The sequence below is a fragment of the Benincasa hispida genome, chromosome 1 (assembly GCF_009727055.1).
Source record: "Benincasa hispida cultivar B227 chromosome 1, ASM972705v1, whole genome shotgun sequence".
Lineage (NCBI taxonomy): Eukaryota > Viridiplantae > Streptophyta > Magnoliopsida > Cucurbitales > Cucurbitaceae > Benincasa > Benincasa hispida.
Genome location: NC_052349.1, coordinates 30,816,863 through 30,839,526, shown reverse-complemented (window position 1 = coordinate 30,839,526; position 22,664 = coordinate 30,816,863). Strand labels below are relative to the sequence as shown.

Here is a 22,664-nt window from a genome sequence, read left to right as displayed (position 1 = left end):
GAGATTCCTGTGTTTCCCTTAACCAAATAACGAGGAGGAAATGGTCAAATGGGTGCGCTTGTATTAAGGCCGTAGTAATCCAAGTGAGTTTTGTGGGATGAAACTGATAAGTTTGTGGTAGAAATACTAATATCAGAGGAATAAATGCAATCATATGAGAAAGGAATCAAATGTCTGTCTTCTGCACTAGACTTTTTAACCTAATATGGTCCTCATTTCAAACAATACATGATACTCCATGTGAAGAAACTAGAAAGAAAAGAGCTTCTGAACTTCCATTTATTTGAAATCCAACCCAGATCATGACTATATGAAGTGAAATAGCAACTAATATGTAGGCAGTATACCAGCTGTGTATAAGAGATTCAAACCAGATAATCGTGTGCTGTTTCATTTTCCTGTTACTATAGAATGGCTATTTCATTTTTCAATTGTTATATTGAAAACAAAACAACCACTGATGATCCACATGTTGCCATTAAGACCGAGCTGGTCATAATTTAAGCCATTCTGACCTAGCCTTCCCATCAAGACAACAAGACAAAGAAGTTAAACGTTCAAGCTTTTGATCTTGTATGGGAAGTGGTTGGATAGTCTGAAGACATCTGTTACTTCTGATGGAAGATGAAAACCAAAGAACGACGGTTTACGATTTATACCGAAAGGGAAAGAAGAATTTTGCAATTCTTGTGAAGGTATGTTAAAGTTTGACTAAACTAGCTAGGATGTGATACATTTTATGACTATTCAATTACACTTTACAGGTGAAAAGTATGGAAGAACTTGATTATACAACAGTGGGAGACAGCAACTTTAAAGAGAGAAACTAGAGGACGCCCACCAAATACCTAAAGAAACGAGTCCGATCGTAGCGAAAGCTTGAGCCAGTTCAAATATGACATTGTCTTGCTTAAGGGGCAAATTTTGCCAATCTGTCCGCCTGCATTGCCAGTTAGTTTAAATCATATTTGTATATTTAAGCAAATACCCACCCTAAATATCAGTTAGCTTCTCAGAAGAATGTTTATTCATTACATGCATTTGGAAACAAGCAAAGCTATTTTAACTTTATATTTTTAATGCCTAGTCCCTACCAATATAACTCAACACTCCTCTGTCCTCTTATGGAAAATATTATGTATATTTAAGCAGATACTCACCCTAAATCAGCCATGATAATGCTGATATTGTCTTGTGACCCTTTATCCTGCGCAATACAAAAACAATATTTTCTTTAATATAATTTCAAAATAAATCCTTCTAATTGAAAGCTTTAAAACAAATCAAGTTGTATGAGTTAAGTACCAAGGCTGCTTGGGCGAGGGCTTCACAAGCTAGCTGAAAATCAATGTTAACGAGAAGTTAGAAGATGAACCACAAGCAAACAGACGCGGTAATTGATAGATGGTACACTAAAAAAATAGTGTGCAAAAGAATACAGGTAACACGATGTACACCTGAACATCGCCATGCTGTCTAAGTTCATTCCGAACAAACATAACCGCATCAGAGCTGAAACAATACCCAAAATGGCAGTTATTAGTCTGTCTAGAGTGAAGTTGATGACAATCATAAATTAACTTCTGAACATAATGATTGAACCCCAGCAGACCTATTCATGTAATCCCATAGGCCATCCGATGCCATCAGTATAAACTCGACGTTTGATCCGAGCGTAACTTGGAAAATTTCTGGTGATGCAGTAACCAAATCTCCATTGAACTGCACACTGAAAAGTATTTACGGTCAAATTGCCTTGTAAAGTCAATTAGTAATCTGTAATTAGCAATCTGTAACAAATAAAACAAGCCAAACACTACACAATAAGCATCGAAAAATTAAATAAAGATGATAGAAGTGAGGAATCATAAAGCATACCTACCGAGAAATAAATTTTTCTGACCATCTCCCTTCTTCAACTCCTTTGTGTAGCATCCTTTCACACAGAATGAGCCATCAGGAGAGGCATATGATACTCAGTACAAGTATATTATTACTGGCTTAACAGAAAGAAATATCCTAGAGCTGGAGAATATTAGAAAAGAGTAAAAGGACCAAACTCGCTTTTCTTCGTCTTGAATCGTATGTCACCAAATGCACGCGATACAGAGATGTCCCCACAGATTCTCCCATTAACAATCTAAAGACACCAAAAGCTGTAATGAGCATCTAAATTTCAATGCTCCAAAGAGAAATTGACAGTCATCATTTCAACATGTCAGAATGACTGAGTAATGTAAGCATATGCAGCATTTTGTATTTCAAACAGGACAGTGAGCAACAATGAGCTTAAACATCTAATATATGAAAACTCAGATAAAACTAAATTCCAAAAAAGAAAGCATGAAGAGAAACTTGTTTAATAATATTAATTGCTTAAATTCCAAAAAAGAAAGCATGAAGAGAAACTTGTTTAATAATATTAATTGCTTTCTTTTTCTAATTCTTTTTCTCTTAAATATTATTCAGGCAAAGTTTCTAATGGAACTAGAGACTATGAGAGTAAAACGAAACATGCAGCCAATTTCAAGAGAAACACACACCCATCCACCTGCTTCTCTAATTCTTCTAATTTCTTGTAGCGAAGTGCTGTTATTTCCATAAGGCCGATGAGAACTAGTCAACACCTGTGCTCCTCCAGAACGAGATAATACCTGCCATCGACAAACCAACTATGAACTAAGAAGATCTTTGATGTCCGTGGATGTGTTTCTTGTTCTATTTTACAAGATACTTTTCTTCAAAAACATATTTACATTTTTTTTTAAAATGAAAAACAGGGCTTTCATGAGAAAAAATAAAAGAATATCACAGACATAGTAAAACTGCAAGCCCACAAGAAGGGAGCAACTAAACGAAGGCGCTTTGGTCAAGTAAATTGAGACCTAGCGAATAATTGGGAAAAAAAATCCCTTGGAAATGGAGGCCCAAAGGGAAACAGAGAATCTAACAAGGGACCAAATACCAAATACCGTAGGAAGGACACTATCCCCCTCCAAAGAATTTATTATTCAAAAACATATTTACTTATAGAGAAGAAACTTAAGTGAATGTCTTAAGCAAGTTGCTATCCTTCAAGCTTTCATTTTATTTCTTCATGCTTTCCGAACTAGAAAATTTAAAGATTCAGCGGTCGATGAAGATTCACGACAAATGACAATGCTTGAAATATAGACAGGTTTTATAAATGGCATGAAGATTCACGGGTCAATGCTTACAATACAAGAGTCACCAAGATGTGAAACGAACAGCACATCATTTCGAATGAATGCAACAGTTGCAGTGGAACCAGATTCATCTTCCTCCCCAGCTGCCTCAAGCCTTTAAAAAGTAGAGCAAAATTACGTCAAATAAAGAATTAGATTTGCATTGAGAGCATATAACCAAGCCAATACTGAAACTAAAACTGGATTTTTAACTTACAAAAGGAGTAATCTCTTATCAGTATCATCAAAAGCTTTCTCCAAAGCCGCTCTTATCACTTCAAAATCCCCTTCATTCAATAGCAGGCCACCTTGTAAAGCTGCTACGCAGTCCTTGTACAGCTCCTCCCTGTTGGCACATTATTTACACCAATACAATTGTCAAAGCCATTATTTATGAGAAAATCCCAAAATGAGAACACTGGTAACATCCATATTGTCGGAATGCCTTGAACTAGCTATTTGGCGTTTCGAATGATCAAGCATGGGGTTTAGAGGGGTGCGCTATATATAAACTCTCTAACCCTAAAAGTGTCTCTTAATATGTAATCAAATATTTCTGTCCAATAATACAATTATTCTTTCCCTCTACCACAGACATAGTTAATACCATTAGCGAATCACGAAAATCTCTGTGTCAATTTCTTTACTGTTTATGTTGTCTTTTTTCTTTGATGGTCAATTTCATAACACATATACATAAACCCATCTTAACACATTTTTTCAGAAATCGGTTTTGTGTCATGATGATGATTAACGATTATGACTTACTATTGCTGAACATCAAAATTATGGTTAAATCAAAGTATATCGTCTCAATTCTACTATTGATACATTAACAGGTCAAATTGAACTAAAAAAGAACCCTAAAGATTTCACCAGAAGTTGCCCTGTTATTGTCCCCACCTGAGGAACTTGACAGAGGAATAGCCACCATGGCCATCGAACACTGCAGCAAACAAGAAGCCATTAAAACCATCAGACCGCACAACAGCATCGTCTTCCATTTCTTCCCGCAAGCCTTGCAGAGTAGTGGAACCCCATCTGATTCCTGCAGCATCTGTTAAAGAAGATGGAGCATCAATAGCTATGGCAGAGCAGCATCTGGTTTTTCTCGTGAGAGTGAGCTGAGTTGTTTTGGTGGGTTTGGAGGCGGAGGCATGGTGGAGCTTGGTTAGGCGGAATCTATGCAATCGAGGACTCAGCAAAGCCATTTTGCTGAATCGGGAAATCAAAAACTCTTGAAGAAACTCGGAGACTGAGATACAGTAAAGGAAATTATGTTAAAGAAGAGAAAGATAAGAGAATGAAGGAAGGCCTCTAATTGGGTTAACGGATCAGATACTATATTTTAAGGTAGTTTGAATGTTGCCAGTGCCCACAGCATGGACAAGGGGATGAACGTACACCATACCATCACCAACTGGGGTCCGACATCAAAACCTTTTAGAAAATTGCCCGAGTAACACTCTTTTTTCAAAAATCGTTTTAATAATTTCTTTTGATCCTTCATAGACAAAATCGATCTCGAGATTCGAATAAAAATATAACTTCTTTACATCGACTTTTTTAATTTTCTCGATGAAATCTCAACGAAAGAAGATCAAATTCTATCGGGCATCCAAATCATCAATTTTTTTTTTTTTTTTTACTTCTAGAATCTAGTCTAGGAAGAAAATTGGGATCGTATGTAATTTTTCCTAAAATTTAACATATTTTTCCAAGCAAAATCTGCACATCTATCTCCTTGAGAGTCATTATCTTTTGTAGACCGCCTCACAATCGTTCGAGAAGGGAAACAACGAGAAATTTGTAAATCTATTTGGAAATTTCAATTCACACAACTGGAGAAACAAAAATTGGTTATATGATTTGAGAATTTGAAGAAGATTTGAAAAGATTACGTAAGAATTGAAAAAATTGCATCGAGAGATTATATTCAATCTCGGTCTTCGTCTTGGCCAAGATTCCACTAATAAAGAAAAAAAAATAAGTTTGGATGTACAATGAAAAAAAGTTAAATTTTTATTCGAATATCAAGGTCGATCTCGACCTAAAAAGATCGAAAAAAACTATTCTAATAAGTTCTCTAAAAGGTGCTAGCGGTATAAGATAATAACATTTTAGAATTATTTTTAACAAAATTTTCAAACATCTACCTCATCCACATCTCCAAGTTCTGATTTTTTAGTTTGACCATTGTTTTTTTCCTTATAAATTTGGTTAACGTTTTAAAATAACTTAGGATTAAATTACAAATTTAACTCTTAAACTTATTTTTAAAATGTCTAATAGATTGAGACCAATAAACTCACTTCAACAATACATTCTTCTTCCATTCCCCATTTAAAATTTCCTTTACATGATATTATATTTATCTTCATAGGCCCTTTTAATTGCTTTATATGATGGAAAACAAATGGAGTAGGTAAACGAAATTTTCTGATGGCTTCATAAGTTCGTTGATAAGAATCTTCCCTCCCTTTTCTGGGGATGTTTGATGAACAGAACAAAAAGAAAAGTAGCAGTCTTAAGAGGTATGAATTGTAAGAAAAAGTTGACCTTACATGCATTTTTACATCTAAAATTTCATTCCAACCTTCAAAATAGGGCTATCTATACGACGAACCCGGATTCTTAATCTAAAGAGAAACAGGCATTGGCGAAAAAACTGGAAAAACCAGATTAATACATTGACAGTCATTGTATAAGAAACTTGATTTTGTAATCAGCTTCTTCAAGTATATTCTTGTTTCAGAAAATGAGGTCCGGGTTTAAATGGGTCATCTTCTGCATAAGCATCTGGCCGATAAAACCCTGCATCGTTCACTCGGTTGCTAAGAACGTGAAGAATGGCTTTCTTGGAACCTCCATATTCATCACGATTGCTCTCAACATATTCCTTAGCCTCAGCTGCAACCTCATTTACAAAATCGAAGCGATTGTCCTCTGATAATAATAGTCTTTCAATGTCCATTGTTATGAGCTTCCCCTGTTCCTTTACCTTCCTTACCTGTTCTTCAAGGAATGGGATTCGATCCATTTTATAGATCGACATGTCATCCTTCTTCGTCTGAATAAGGAACAAAATTCGAAGTTTTAATGTCGACAACCACGAAATAACAGACTCTTTCAAAATAATGATACATGATTTTCATCAATTCTCGCCAAAGTCATCCCATAACAAAAAAAGATTTCAGGCTTCAATTTTATTGTCTATAATCCAAAACGATCTCAGAATTCTATTTGTTTTAAGAAACTCCCAATATTTACACCTTTCCATCCAAGGAATATCACATAGTTTGCATCCCAATAATAGCAAGCAGTAAAATTGCAAAAGTCTGGTCGAAGGAGATCAATCATTCAATGTATCCTTCATTCCACCTAATCTTACACTGTGTACAGTCCATGTCATTATTTTTCGGGAAATTTTCACATGTAAAAAAAATGTCAAACTATTTACAGAAATAGCAAAAAAAACACTAATAGACACTGATAAACATCTATCGACATCTATTAGTGATAGACTTGTATCAATTTCTATTATTATAGTATCAATGATAGACTTCTATCATTTTCTATCACTGATAGATATTGTTAAACTTCTATCCGCCTCTATCAAAAAAGATTAAATTTTGTTATTTTGGATAAATAGTTTCCCTTATTTTTCTATTTTTAAAAATCACCATTACTTTTCTTAGAAGTATCAGAGCCAATTTACCTGTCTCACCAAATTTCATCTAGACAACTGCCTGATCTACCATGTTACAAAAAAACTTGTAGGATTTGAATACCGCCATGAAGCCAGAACCCCACATACTATAGTGTTTTTAACTACCCATGGTGCTTGTGTCCTAATCATCATTAATCACCAAAGTTTGATGGACTGGAAAGAGGAATCATCTATGACACTTCCACATTTAGATAGTTATCAATAAAACACCATGCATTGGGCTGTATTAATCATAATAGAAGCTATAACAAGCATAACATCTTCAAAAAGTTGCCACAGAAATCACCAAATAACCCAAATTAACTTTTTCCAACACACATCTCTGTTGTAAACTGTTAGTTCAGATACAATGCTAATAGCAAAGAAACACTAACCACAAGGAGGCATGAACAAAATCTCTCTCTCTCTCTCTCTCTCTCTTAATAGAAGAAACCACATATTAAGGAAAAATAAACATAAAAAGAGAACCTAGAGGCCCTGCTAGAGGAATGTTGGCAAGTGTTACACACCCAATGTCGGTTAATCAAAGAAATGGTACGTTTTCATCAAAAGCAACAAGAGGCAGTAACATGCATTTACTCGCCAAAGCAAGCATATTTCAACTAGCATACGAAAATGTTAGCAACAAGTTCATGGTTAGAATCTACCTACCGCTATTATACTTTTTTTAAAAAAAAAAAAATGCATTTACTATCAAAAGCCACCGAGATGATGAGTAAAAGAGTCTACAAAAGAGAGAAATTCCAGCTCCCAGTGCTTCGGGCAGTTGCAATAAACGACATATCCCTACACAAACTATACTCCCTCCACAGTTTCACTTTCTTTGTTTCATTAAAGGAAATTTAGGTCGAAGTAACACATTGCAAGACTCGTTCAGTTTCAGAGAGACGTGAAATGGAGGACGAATGAAACAAAAGATAAAGGGTAAGGGAGAAATTAAGAGAAAGAACAGAACACGTTCACCATACCAATTTTCTTCGTCGCCACACTCGCCGGCCACTACCTTCACCATTTCTCTGTTTTCTAGCGACCACCTGAAAACGTAAACAAGAAAAACACGAAGATTGAGAGGCGAAGAGAATATAAGTAAGTTAATTGTGGAGAAAATCTGTGAAATGTTAACCTGAAACGGGGAACGAAAGTTAAAGGCAGGAGAAATTCGAGGCTTCACTTCAATCCTGTGCGGCAACAACTGAAAGAAAACCCCAACATAAGCAAAAAAAAAAAAAAAAAAAAAAAAAAGGATGAATTTTGGAAGAGAAGGTAAAGATCAAAAGAAGGATCAAACAGAATATCCATATTGAAGTTTCCGACATCATTGGGAGAAGAATCAAACGAAAAAGAGAGTGATTACAGGCGAAGCAAAGGAGAGTGTTGAGATTGGAGTACTCATCGCTGTCCTATCTTCATTTTCGAAATGATACTTTTACTTCCAGACGATAAACCCAAGCTCTCCCAAAACTTCCATTTGTTTGATAAATAACCCACCTTCTCGGAAAAGTTCTGAAAAATGACATCTTCTAAATTATCAGATATTTTTTCATCATCATCATCTAGTTAAACTACCACATTTTGGTCAATATTTGTTCAATTTTAGTCTGTATATTTTACATTATACAATTTTAGTTCGTGTGCTTTTAATAAATTTTAAATTTAGTTTTCAAAGATAATTCTAATCTAAATTGGTTAAATAATTTTTTATACAAAGAAATATAATAAATAAATATGTTATCCAAATTTATAATAAAAATACTAATAGATAATAAAAAAATTAAAACAACTAAATAATATTAGAAATTAAATTTAAGATTTATTAAAAGTATCACGTTAAAATTAGACAATTAAAAGTATTTTGAATTAAAATTAAACAAACTTGGTGTAGGAACCAAAATGTATTTCAACAGATTTGTTTATTATTTCTTGTAATGGATTGGGCAAATAATTGTACATAGGGCCCTCAAATGAAAATTAAGACGTTTTAAATCTTTCTTCTTCTTCGTTTTGTAACCTTCCCCCCCCCCCTTTTTTTTTCTTCTTCCCTTTTCTTTCTCTTTTTTTTCCGTTCCTTCTTCTGTTTCTTTTTTTTTTTTTCGTTTCTTCATCTATTTCTTTTTTTATTATTATGTATTTCTTCTTTCTTTTTTATTTTTTATACATTTCTTTGAGCATCCAACATCGAATAACAAGCATATAACATAGAATGTAGAGCATCGAGTAAACTTCTAAATCAAGCATAGAACATCAAGTAGCGAGTATAAACTTCTAAATCAAACATAGAATGTAGAACATAGAACATCAAGTAGCGAGTATATAGCATAGAACGTAGAGCAACGATCATCGAGGATTAGAGATTCGCAACGCATGGATAGTTCTCAAGGTCGATCAGTAAATTTACTAGATGTTGACTCGAACAGAAGACCAATTTTAATTCAATTTCAAACAAAGTGGTCATTTTTCATTCGAACCCTAAAAAGGAGTCATCCATACAAAAAGAACTCAGTTTGAGGTCTAACCTTTTGAGGGATATGATAATTCTATATTTAGTCCTTTGTGTAACAAAATTAAGCTCAATATTAGCAAAATTTCATGGATGAGACTTATAATTTTAGTAATAAAAAAGGACTGGAAGTTAGAAAGAAAATCCTTAATTCTAGTATAATTTTGCAACAAATTGGTTCAACCAATCCGAGAAACAGAGTGCTATCGCAAAAATGCAGAAAAGGAAGGTTTGGAGTTTCAATTCTACGTTAAATTTGGTCTTCTCTTTTTTGTAGTTGCTCAGGGAAAAAACAATAATTTTATTAATCAATCTACTTATCAAATCAAGGTATATTTTACTAATTATTAGTATGTTCTAAACCAAGTTTTATTTCTTCAGAAAGGGTACATAACCATCAATCAAGTTATCATTTAAAAAAGAAAACAAAAAGTCAAGACATTGCATAAAATCCGAATTCAAAATTTTAAATTGAAATACAATAGACAACAACCATGAAATGGTCTAAATTTGCACTTTACCTATGATTGACATAATTAAGCTTAACAAAAACTAACAGCTGCTTAAAATTAGATTTCAATAACTATTGAGATGAATGATACCGATATTGCTTCCTACAATACAAACATGAATATTTGTGGAACGGCAAAAGGAAGAAAAGAAGAAGTGAAGAATGAAAATTCTTATACATTTCAAATTTACATGGCAGTGGCTATAATCTTGCTCCGTCTTCCTCCATGGCTCTTCAAGAAAAACAGCTGAAAAGAGAGCAAGAGCCCCCTGAATACTACAGTTGATCCTGGTGGGGGCAATAACCTTTTATGGCCAACTAAAGTTTAGTGTAGAACCAAATGGCCACAACTTATGGTTATGGACCATCTTCTTGCACTGAAATATGTTAAACAAATAAATGAATGTAGAGGAAAAAGTCAGGGAAATGGTTATAAATAACCTCCAAAAGTTTTCATATTTCACAACTAGAACCTTTTTTTTTGGCAATTCATTAAAATAGTTTTTCTCCATCCTTCCAACCAAGATTGATCCTGAGAAAACCCAAAAGTATCGATAGTTTGGATTGTACGATAAAAAGAAGTCAAAATTTTATTCAAATCTCGGGGTTGATCTCGGTTCGGAAGGACCGAAAACAACTATTTCAACAAATTTTCCAAAAGAGACTAGTTGTGAAAGATGAAAAATATTTTAGGGTTATTTTTGACAATTTCCCAAAGGTTAGATACAATTATAAATGTAACACAAAATGGGTTAGTGAGAGACTTACAGCTCAAAATAAAGCCTTGCAACAAGCTCTGGGCTCTCTCAGCCTGCTCTGGTGTGCCTGATATTTGAATTATCTTCTGGGATACATCTGGTCTATCTTCTACCAACGTAACATTGGCTCCGGACAACTGTGAAAGCCAAAACCATCAGCCAATGAGGCATTTTCTTAATATATTACGCAAAGGGTTTGTCAAAATTTCACCAATACCACCTCACTGATCTGAGCGAGCTTGTTTTTTGATTTTGTTATAAGCTTGGGGACTGCTGGCTCTGGTATCACGACTTCGAGTGTACTCCGAGTGACAAGCGGCACAGGGATCCTAAGAGGTGAATGAACAGTCATTGATCTAACTTATAAAAGAAGCCGAACAAACTAAGACTTGAGAGAAGAGTGTAAAAGACAGGAAGGGTTAGACCACAGAATCATGTAGCTAATATATCGTGCCATTGATCCAAAAGAAATAGGGGAGGAGAGGGATCAGCATGGCAGAAAGATGAAGTTCTACCTATTTAACCCACTAGGCAAATCTTCACGTCGATCATTTTCATTCTGCGTACCAGTTTCATTGCTTGATCCTCCAGTTTCCTGCAAATGATATTTTGAATCATTTTGGTCCATAACCAAAGTCTCAGGAGAGGTGTGCACTAAAACGCAAGATAATTTACGGAAGTGCTCCAGGAATGTTAAAAAAGAAATATATACTCCTAAATGATAATGCAAAAGGAACATATAAGAAGATCCATAAACAAAACCATGTTCACCTAGGTTGGCCAGAACACTTTTTTTTTTCTGGTAAACACGTGCAAAGAAAGTAACCTGACTTTTTCATTCTCACAAGATTGGAACTTGAACCACCATAGGACTACTAAAAACAACAATTGGCAGATTGGATTTTATAAATTTGTTGGTGACCTATGCCTCAAGGGATTTAACATGAATGCTTAGGACCTCCTTTAAGTTTTTTACTACATGACCGTAAGAGAGCAATTTTATAAGGAGGCAGTTTCCAGAAGAACCTTACTCTGAAATAGTTTTGTATTCAAAGAAAGAAAGTGCCTCCACTCACAAAGGCTGAGAAGAGACTGTTTTGAAAAGAAAGAATCCCCTTGTCAAGAGAGAATAAGAAAAAAGATAAGAAAACAAGTAACCTTTAGAAGGTGTGCTGTTCCAAAAGGTTGCACGTTTTGGTAGGCTGTGCTTGAAGAATCATTTCCACTATGAACTTCACGAGCTACAGCATTATTATTTGAAGATGATTCCTCGAGTCCTAAACTGGCCTGAACTGAGACTGGAGGGCTTGCATCTTTTTGGAACGGCTCCTTATAAAGGTAATTCCGTAATCTTGATGTTAACTCAACAAGTGCATCTCGAGCTGCTTTTATGTCCCCTATGATCTACAAAAATTGCAGTTAGGGAATTAGGAATTCAGAATGCAAAATCATCAGCTCGAACCAGCCAGATATATGATGGTTCAGAGACAGCTAACTTTTAACGTTCAGGGCCATGTTCTGTAGCTAATTTAGGAAGAATTTAATATAAAAAGTAAAAGAAAATAAAATAAGTTACATTAAGCATCTTTAATAAATTATCAATTTGTTCAATGACAAACCTGTACAAGCTCATCTGCCCCTGATACGAACATGGGAAGGTCTTCTCTTGGCACAATATGTACATTTGCACCAGTTAGTCTCTTCATCTCTAACAATGATCCATCTCTTCCCTCTAAACATCCAATATCACTTGATGGTACAAGTAACCTAGTAGTTACAATGTTATCCTTATCAGGAACAAGATCAACAATGCGAGTTTGGATGTGTAACAAAGCTTCCTGTGCTGGAAAAAGCTCATCATCTGGACCCTAAGAACTCAAATTTTCAAAACAGAAAGTTAAACAAGGAAAAGATGAATATATAAATGGAAATCATAACTTTTAAAGTCAGTTCAATGGTTGTTTATATAACTCCTAATATATCTTCTGCTAGGGGAGCCATACTCAAGTGATTTGACCCTTGGGAACAGTAAATCATGATGTATAATACTAATAAGGAAAAAGAAAGTTGAAGTACCTCATCTGAGGAAATGATAAGAATCCGTTCGTTCGAACCAGTCACAGGGTCAGAAACCTTGATATCCACACCAACATCATTCCGAAGTAATTCTATGATTCCATTAGACTCTCCGATTACACTATCTACCTTATCAATTGGGCATAATATTCTAAATACAAGGTCCTCACCATAAAAGGGCATCATATTGTCATTTACAGGAACAGCCCCAGGCTCCACCAAAAAATTAGATTGACGGTTGGAATAGTCATTGCCTCTTGTATTAGAAGCAGACATGCGTGGTCTAAATGGCCGTCCATCCATTGGTAATCGCCGTGCATTATGTGGAACATAATCGTCATCAGGAGGGAAAATACGTTCCGGTGAATGTAGACGCCCATGGAAATGACTACGGTCACGATGCTGACTCTCTCTCAAGCGTGATGAAACAATAGCTATAGCTTTCTTTACAGCATTTGTATCTCCAACAATCTACAGAGGGTTATAAACCCCAAAGGGAAAGTAATTAATATATATGATGTTCATAATTCAACGAAAGGAATAATGAAGTCATGAGAACTTAGAACAAAAGGAAACATAAATTTTTCCTGTCCCCATATCGTTTTCCTTAATTCATTTTGCATCAAGTCAGTGATCGTGTTTAAGTTATCTATACCCTGGTTAGTTAGCTATCATAGATGGATGAGGGGTCAAACTTGGCACCAAGAACTGGAATTCCGATTCAAATCTAATAGAACACAAACCTTACATAAGTTATTTCAATACAGCTTTTAAACCTTCAATCTGTGAAATACTAGAATTTAAAGCAACCTGCTAAAAAAGACCACATTATAAGCAAAGATACAAAAAACGAAAGACTACCATCTCTTGTATCTTCATTGAATATTTAACAAGTCCAAATGATATTAAGGGCAAGGTAAAACTGTAGACCGGTGCCCTGGCAAATAAACAGAAACTAGAAATGAAAAGAACAGACTTCCTGGACATTGTATATAGCATTGGAACTCAATAAGTTAATTCAACAATAGGAATCAGCAGATGAAAAGACCAAACAATTAAATATGCAAGAAGATGAGACGCCCAAAGAAAAAGTGTCTGGCAATTTGACTAGCTTATCTAAACAAATTTGAAAACACACATGATTTCAGCTCGAACTCTATTAGGTTCTTAAATAGCTAGTGAAGCAAATACAGAGCAGTAGCAGATTCAAAGAGCCCATCACTTCATTATTAAACTGCTCATAGATACCATTTTGAGTAGTCATATTAAACGTTCTAACATGTTCTAACTTCTAAGCACCCACAATTAGCAACTTCGGTTAAGCATGCAAAAAGTAAATTAGCGTCCTTTGAACCTGACCCGGAATGAGTAGAATCACCGGGACTGAGGAAGAGGTAGAGGAGTCAGCTTGAATCAAAAGGAATTCCAAGCTCAATAATTTTAAAATTATCATAGCAACAAGAAAGCGGGTACTCTTTCAAGATACTGAAGTGTTCAGAAACTAAACCTGAACAATCTCCTCCGACATTGAAATGCAACGAGGCAAATTGTGATCTCTAGGTAGAATCCTTATCTGGGTCTTAGTTTCCATCCTCATTTGCTCGATTATCTTTCCTCCCTTCCCAAGTAAACAACCAACATGCATTTTAGACACAACAAGCCTTGTCGCCACACGGCCAACGCCACCACCAGCTCCTCCTCTAACGCCACCGTAATCATCCTCCTCATCCTCAGGACCATACCCCATTCCATTAAACCCAGGACTCATTTCACTCTCGAGAATCCTTTCATGAATCAAGAAAAGTGCTTCTTGAGCCGGAGAGAACGACGGCATCCGACCTTCCGGGTCCCGCCGCCGAGTGTCCGATATCTCAATTATTCTCTCCTCATCACCGGGAACAAGCTCATGCACATTGATCCACGCGCCGGTATGCTGCCTTATAGACTTAATGATACTACCAGATTTGCCGATAACTCCCCCGGCCTTAGCATCATGACAGAGTATCCTGTAAGTGGTGGTGACCATAAGAGATTGGTCTTGAGGTTTAGATGGTCGAACAGCATTCCCCCGGTGACGATAGTTATTATTGGGGTAGTGATTGTTGTTGTAACGAGGTCTGGTTCTACCCATCGACTCCGAATCATAGTCTTGGTGATCATAGTAATAGTTTCTCTTAGATCTAGACTTCTCCATATCACAAAATGTTAGGGTTTTGGATTGACAAAAAAAAATGCTTAGTTCTTTTCAATGCCAAGCAATTCCGGCCATAGAACAAATTCGATGTCAGTGGCTTTGATTTGTCCAGTTTGTATTCAATTTGGTGGAGTAAAAGGGTTTCAATATCTCTAAGTCGTAAGTAGGTTAGGTTCCTGTGTTCTAACCAAAAAAATAAAATTAAAATGACCTCAGAACTCACTCCGTTCCTTCAATTCCGTGTTTCTGCTTGTTTCCAAATGAAAGTCCGATAAGACTGTTGAAATTACAAACCCTAGAAGAAGAAGAAGAGGAAGACAAGGAAGAGAAGGAAGAAGAAGAAGAAGAAGAAGAAGGGAAGTTATGATGCAAATAGGAATCCATCGGCTTCACCACTTCCTTCCACAGTTTACTTGCTTTACTTCTCTTTTGTCTGTGATGTAATACTCCACTGCTCCTAAACGGCGCCGTTTGTGTCAACCTTTTTTTTCCCCCTCGTCCTTTTTCTTTTAATCTTACCGTTCCGTTAAATCAAACTTAATTTTACCGTTCCATTAAATCAAACTTAATCTTACCGTTCCGTTAAATCAAACTACTTTTTGGTTTTTAGTAAAATTTACGAGTTTTTTCATTCTTTTCGGATAATCCTTTCATAAATATTTTTATGATTAATGACCCACCTCACAAACATATAAAAATTAACTTTCCATTTATATCATAGTATAATACATTTTATAACATAATGAGTCACAGATGGTCATTTCAATCATAGTCTAATATAATAATTATCTTTATCATATTCTTCACTTTTTCTTACTTAATATTCATGGCTACGATAAAAATGGTAATTCCTAATGTGATACATTATATATGTAGTAGTGCATATTGACGTAAGTTGAAAGTTAAATTTCATAAATTTGTGAAAGCAAATTATCAATTATAGAGGCTCTTATGAAAGGATCATCTGTATAAAAAACTCAATTTACTTTTCTTTTTTGTTTCAATCCATGAATTTTAAATAATATATGCGTTTGATCTATGAATTTTTAATTTGAAAAAAGAATATGTACTTTTAGTTCCACGTTTTTTAGAATAGGTGCATTTGATTTCTAAGTTTTCAAAATATTTTTTTTAGTATGTAGTTTTCAAATATTGAAAAATAAACCAAAATATTTAGAAATAATAGCAAAATATCACACTATATCTGTGATAGACCGCGATAGATAGCAATAGACTACTATCTGTGTCTATCATGCATAAACACAGATAGTAGTTTATCGCGATTTATTACAATGTGATATTTTGTTATTATTTATAAATATTTTTAACAGTTTTTTCATTTAAAATAACTTTCTATTTTTTAGTCCATGAGTTTCTAAAAATAGGTTTAAAAAGATCACTACGTTAAATTTTTATTATTTTAAATCAGAAAATAAGTATTAGAAAATTTTACCTATTCTCTAAAATTATTTTTTAAAAAAATATTTAAGTGATCTTTTAAACTCATTCTTAAAAATTTTAGGAACTAAATAGTTATATTTCTAAAATTTATAGACCAAATAATTAATTAAAAAATTCAAAGATGGAAAATGTACATTTTAAAAATTAAGCGATCAAACTACCTATCCTTCAAAACTAGAGGGCTTAAAAAGGGGTTGTCCCTAATTTTTACTTTTGTTTGGTTGCAATTTTCGAAGGACCATAATTATTGCTTATTAAACTAACTTTTGTTACTAAATCATAATATTCCTTTAATCATTTAATATGAATTAAAATTCGGAATAACTTTGAATTTTCATTCCAAAAGGAAATCATTCGTACGTTGTATTTCGAACAAGAAAGTATAAGATTATTGTTTTCTAAAAAAAAAGTATTAAGGATATTATGTATTTTCTCCTTCCCTAGCTCACTTTAGCCATTTTCAAATGTGTCATCAATTTATGCTTCCAATTTATACATTTCTTTATTGAAAAAATATATCTAAGAAAAGAATAATTCATCTATCGTTTCTTGTACGTTGTTATTAGTTTTTATGTATTGACTAGGTTTATAATAATTGAAGTTATTAGCCATTTCAACTCAATAGTAATTTTTTTTATTTATTATTTTTTTTTTTTACATTTATAAAGGGGCAAATGTGTATATATATATATATATATATATATGATAATCTCACACAGAATATAGTCCAACCTAAAAATATTTTTAAATATGATAAAATTTTAACTTTTATCATACCTATTGATATATCTGTTGATATTCGACAGACTTATATATAACTGAAATCTATCAATGATAAACATAAAGTTATACTAGTGATAGACCATAAGCGGTTCAATTCGGCTCAGTTTTTATAGAAAATCAAAACCAAATCAATTGTTCAACTAAGGAAATATAGAAAATTGTGAATTAAACGGTCTAACGAGAAACTGCACCACCCTTAATCCCAAACCCACAACCTTAAGGTTTTAGGTGCACCTCCTAACCGATATAACCAAATGACCTTTTCGACATAAATGTCAATACTTATTATATATATTCTATCGGTCAATTAGGATTTTCATTTTCATTTTTTTTTTTTTTTTGCTTAACTCAAATCCGACCAAATATTTTTTATTTTATATATTTTCAACTCGAAATTGTCAAATCGATGACCTGTTTCATTTGATTTAAGCGGTTTTTTGATTTTTTTCTTGCAAACCTAGTAGAAATGTTCTACCAATGAAAGACATAAAAATAGTTTGTCAATAATAGTGATCTATTAGTGATAAACTTTAAAATGGTTTATTAATGATATGTTGTTAAAAAAGTCTATTAGTAATGGGAATCTTTCGTGATAGATTATTAAATAGTACATCCCAATAGACTTATTTTTTTAAAAAAAAAAAAACATATTTGTAATTTTTTTATTTACACGATATATTTACAAAAATGACAACCAATTTTGTCGTCCCTTACAATTGCCCATTATAAATAATCTTCTATAAATAGTTTTTTTTCTAAAAAAAAAAAAAGTAAAGAAATAATCTCACACAAGTCTGACTCTATTACTTGGCATGTATGAGAGTAAATGAGTCTATTACTTGGCATGTATGGGAGTAACTGTTAAAAAAATATATAATATATTTTTAATCACTTAAAATTAATTTTAAAATTATTCTAATGTTTAATTTTACACGTTTGAATGCGGGTTTCATAACAAAAAAATTGATTTTGAATGATTAAAAGTATTTTTGAATGATTTTGAAAATGTCAACTTTATTTTAATCATTTTAAAATTACTTCTAAACATGTCGAATAATAAATTGCGGGGTAATAAAGTAGGATGATGAACCCATCATGATTTAGAGCTATCTTATAAATAAGCATATTTTTGTATATTATTAATGGCAATAAACATGTTTTATGATTATTAAGTGTAATTAACTACAACATAAAATTAAGGATCTCTCATCTAACACAATCATGAATTGACGATAAAGATTAAATTTAGTACTATTTTCGTGACGATGTTAGTCATACTTTTCGACCATTCAAAATTTGATTAACTCTTAAAAAGTAATTAAAAAAAGACAAATGAAACAATTCTTTAATAAAACAACAACTAAAGTATTGGATAAATCCATTTAACACCTAATCTTTTAGGCCAAGCTATATATAACACCTCATCTTCTAGGCCAAGCTATATATACATATATTAATTTTAACATGTGTGTTCCGTTTCATTTTATTTTATCAAGTCAATACTATTTAATTTTACATTTGCAATAATATAAATTATTACAAAATAGTATTTGACTTCTATAATTCAATAAGCATCGAGGTGCAAGTGTTCACGAGATTTCAAGATAAATTTATTTCGTAGAACTTGAAATTTGTATTTGTATTACTTTTGTGAAAAGTGAGTACAATCTCAAATACATAATATTTTGATGCTTTCAAAATAAGCTAGTCTTTAAGCTGGTTGATCTTCTTGAATGGTTGGCCTTTGGGCTCATTGATCTTCTTGGATGATCGGCCTTTGGACTTGTTGATCTTCTTGGATGATCAGTCTTTGAGCTTGATGATCTTCTTAGACGATTGGCCTTTGGGCTTCTTGATCTTCTTGGACAATCGACCTTTGGGTTTGTTGATCTTCTTAGATGATCGGCCTTTGGGCTTGTTGATCTTCTTAGATGATCGACATTTGGGCTTGATGATCTTCTTGGACGATTGGTCTTTGGGCTTGTTGATCTTTTTGGAGGATTAGTGTTCGCACAAGACTTTCGGAGAAACTTGTTTCATGGAATTGAACTTGAGTTGGTATTAATGTTGATGTTGATTTGATGCTATGTGGTTCGATCTTTAGTACTTGATCCTCTGATTATCTCTCAGTCGAATGCGTACGCTTAATTTGAGGAAGTGAAACACGTGATGATCTTGGAATTGAAGTCTTGGAAGAATGTTTGTATCTCCGAAGGACTTCAGTCTTCAAGTGTGGTCAGAGCTTCTCTATTTATAGAGTAAACATGTGGGTTTGGACTTGGCCTTTGGGTTTGTGGAGATTGAATCTTCAGCTTGTAGGTTATGAAGATACGGTTAGTTTGTTGAAATCTTCTAATCTTCAAAGCTTCAAATAGTTCATATCTCCAGTTCTTCAAATTTTGAGAACTTCAGTCTTCGAAGCTTGAGAAGCTTCGGTTTTCAGCACTTGAGAGCTTGAGTTTTGGATCTTGAGAGCTTAAATCTTCAAAGTTTTAATATGTCTTCTGATCTTCAGAGCTTTAGGAGGAGTTATGTTCTTCAAATCCTTGGAGCTTCAGATTTCAATTCTTCTAACCTCCCACAAATGAAGAGATAAGGTCTCCATTTATAGAGGTTTCTCATGGGCTTGGGTTTAATCTTTAATTTGACCTAAAATTTCACCATGGGCTTGTATTGGGTTGGGCCTGAGGGACTTTAATTACTCGGTCCGATCCAACTTATAAATTTTCCAATAGGCTCAGACTTTTGTCGATGATGTGGCAACTCGTGAGTCGTTGAAATTTCTCATTTGACATGTATACATTCCAATCATAAATTTAATGTTAATATGGTTGGCAAAGTACTCAAGCATTTATATTTTGCATTTATCTAAACAAAGAAAAAGGAAGGAATAAGAATAAGAAAAAAAAAAATGTACCCAAGTAAAAAGCTTAATAAGCAATGATACACTCAATTCAAAAACATTTTTAGAAATGAGCACCAAATGAGATATATTGACAAATACAAAATTTTCTTTTCTAAAAAAACAATTAGATGAACTTTTTATTATATAGTTTTATGAGTGGAGAAATGTTACCAAAACTCTTGTAATTGTTAACATTTCATAATATAAGTTAGGAAAAATATCTTTTTAGTCCTTAAGTTTTTAAAAATTTGTATGATTAGTCTCTAGAATTTGAATTTAGCCAATTTAGTCATTCAATTTTGAAAAATAGGTTTAAAAGGTCATTATTATAATAATTAAGTATAATATTATTGTTAAAACATTTAGAAGTTAGAAAAAAATTGAAAAAAAAATAAAAGTCTTTCTCTCGCCTCTCTCTCTCCTCGATCCCCTCCCTCAACCTCCACCACCAACATTCCCCACCAATGTTTAAAAGGGGAAAAAAAACCCTATTTGGTTAAGTTAAGAAAAAATTAAAAGTTAACATGTAAGATGAAGAATATATGGATGGGTGGAAGAGCGGGAGAGAAAAATGTGGTGAGAGAGGGTAAAATTGTAGAGATAGGTTGGGAGAGAGAAAATTGTGGAATTACGTTGAATGGGTGGAGAATAAGAAATATTAGAACAATAGAGATAAATAATTAAATGAAAAAAAAAATCATTTAAAAAAGTTGAGTAGGTATTAAACATTATAGTTATTCATATATTAAAAATTTATTATAATTATATTCAACTTCTTAATCCAACGTTTTATATATTCATCTTCTTACTTATAAAACATAGTCTTCTCCTATATTAATGTAAGATTTATGGAGGACACTGAATAAAATTATTCAATTTGAAAAGTTATAACTTCTTTGTATTATTTCTTATTCCAATGATATCGTTCTTTTTTTAATATTATTTTATTATTACAGTTGTATTACATTTATGCAATTACTAATTTCTTAAACAACAAATATAAGAATGCATATCATAAATATATATATATATATATGGATACAAAGTATATTTTAATTAAATATATAAAATAAATTATATGAAAAATTACAAACCAATAATTATTTTTAAAAAATACAATGAATCCCTTGAACATTTGTTATTGTTGTGGTTGAAGAAGTATTGAGGCACATTGTTGGTGGTTCCAATTTTCGTATCCCTATTTAAAAATGAAATAAGAAAAAACATACACAAACATTATCTATAAGACAAACATATATAGGTAGAACGACAAAGAGAAAGGAAAATAACGAAATTACTATAAATGCTTGAGGGGTTTGAATATTGCATTTCTCTTTCCTACGTCTCTACTAAATGAAAAAAAAAGAAGAGAAAAAAAAATATGCAAAACATATACCCTATAAAAAAAAAAGTTAGATGCAATAAATGAAATATTAGAAGAAAGTGATGTGTTTTATCATCTTCCAACCTTTTGTTGGGACCTTGTGAACATGAATGAAAGGGGTGAATGATGTACGAATCAAAAGATAGGAGAGAAATTTGAATGGTTGAGAGAGATAATAGATAGAAGATGGAAGATTAAGAGAGAGAAATGTGAATGGATGGGTGAGAGAAAGAAAGAAAAGTAATGGAAAGAATTAATTATGAAGAAGGAAGGTTGAGTGAGAGAAGCAATTTGAAAATTAATTTAGAGAGTTGGACTTAGGAAGGGTAGATGGGTGGGCATTTCAAGATAAAGAGAGAGGGGGAAAGGCATTGGAAAAGAGAGAAGAATTACTTTTTAAGGTCAATTTAGGTATTATAAAAATATACAAAGGTAAAATGGTTTTAAAAAGTTTCTTTCCACATTCGTACTTTTATATTTATATTTATATATATATATATATATATATATATATATATATATATATATATTATATAAATATATAACAAGTTAATATCAGTTAAACTAGAAAGAAGGAAATTATTGTCATGGATACTATCGATCTCAATGTTTTTTCATTTTTCTTTCATTTATATATCTTTAAATCGTTTATTACGTAATTATTTATGGAAGAGTAGTGCGGTGAGGTCGGTGGTGGTGCGACGGGTGACGTGGGATGGGTGTGCTTACCGTTAGGCAGAGAGGGATTGGGTGTGTGAAGCATGTGGCATCTTGGAACCAGGCTGCTATTATGAAGCTGCTCTGGCTCTCTTAATTAAATCATGTTTATTATGGTGGCGCGTGGGTGGAGGCTTATGTTTTGCGTGGGTGGTCTTTGTGGGTTATTCGAGTGTGATGTTGGGAAGTCTTTGGTGCTTGAGGGCTATCTTGCGAAATAGAGATAGATCCAAGCATTTGGTTCGTTTGATGGTTGGTGATGGTTGTCTTGTTTTTATTTGGTGGGATCCTCGGTTGTCGGGGGGTGCAATTTTGGATTCATATGGGTCTACAGTGGTTTATGATGCAGGGAGTAGTTTGGAGGCGCGGTTGTCAATTTCATGGATGGTGAGGGAGGTTGAGTTGACCTATAGTGTCTTGGGAGCTTATTGAGAATTTTGGG

The 22,664-nt window shown here is 33.3% G+C and overlaps 3 protein-coding genes across 4 annotated transcripts; all 3 read right to left on the bottom strand.

Annotated features, from left to right (window-relative positions):
• Positions 1-630: 630 nt before the first annotated feature.
• LOC120069251 (protein phosphatase 2C 57) lies at positions 631-4,570 on the bottom strand. 2 transcript variants are annotated; one of them, XM_039020977.1, is made up of 11 exons: positions 4,110-4,570; positions 3,424-3,552; positions 3,219-3,321; positions 2,544-2,654; positions 2,061-2,140; positions 1,883-1,936; positions 1,613-1,729; positions 1,458-1,512; positions 1,306-1,334; positions 1,161-1,207; positions 631-940 (listed from the first exon to the last, which is right to left on the bottom strand). In XM_039020977.1, exons 1-10 carry the CDS (start codon positions 4,415-4,417, stop codon positions 1,162-1,164), a joined length of 1,032 nt encoding a protein of 343 aa, XP_038876905.1. In that variant the 5' UTR covers positions 4,418-4,570; the 3' UTR covers positions 631-940; position 1,161. The 2 variants fall into 2 exon arrangements, with proteins under 2 accessions (XP_038876905.1, XP_038876898.1); XM_039020970.1 differs by having other exon boundaries at positions 685-940; positions 1,306-1,338; positions 4,110-4,563.
• A 1,076-nt stretch (positions 4,571-5,646) lies between these two features.
• Positions 5,647-8,434, bottom strand: LOC120080846 (protein PLASTID TRANSCRIPTIONALLY ACTIVE 7). Its single transcript, XM_039035499.1, has 4 exons — positions 8,291-8,434; positions 8,060-8,128; positions 7,905-7,970; positions 5,647-6,276 (listed from the first exon to the last, which is right to left on the bottom strand). Exons 1-4 carry the CDS (start codon positions 8,327-8,329, stop codon positions 5,941-5,943), a joined length of 510 nt encoding a protein of 169 aa, XP_038891427.1. The 5' UTR covers positions 8,330-8,434; the 3' UTR covers positions 5,647-5,940.
• A 1,445-nt stretch (positions 8,435-9,879) lies between these two features.
• On the bottom strand, positions 9,880-15,388 carry LOC120080835 (RNA-binding KH domain-containing protein RCF3). The gene is made up of 8 exons (XM_039035490.1): positions 14,286-15,388; positions 12,779-13,249; positions 12,322-12,570; positions 11,861-12,106; positions 11,218-11,297; positions 10,923-11,031; positions 10,713-10,839; positions 9,880-10,321 (listed from the first exon to the last, which is right to left on the bottom strand). Exons 1-8 carry the CDS (start codon positions 14,970-14,972, stop codon positions 10,302-10,304), a joined length of 1,989 nt encoding a protein of 662 aa, XP_038891418.1. The 5' UTR covers positions 14,973-15,388; the 3' UTR covers positions 9,880-10,301.
• Positions 15,389-22,664: the final 7,276 nt, after the last annotated feature.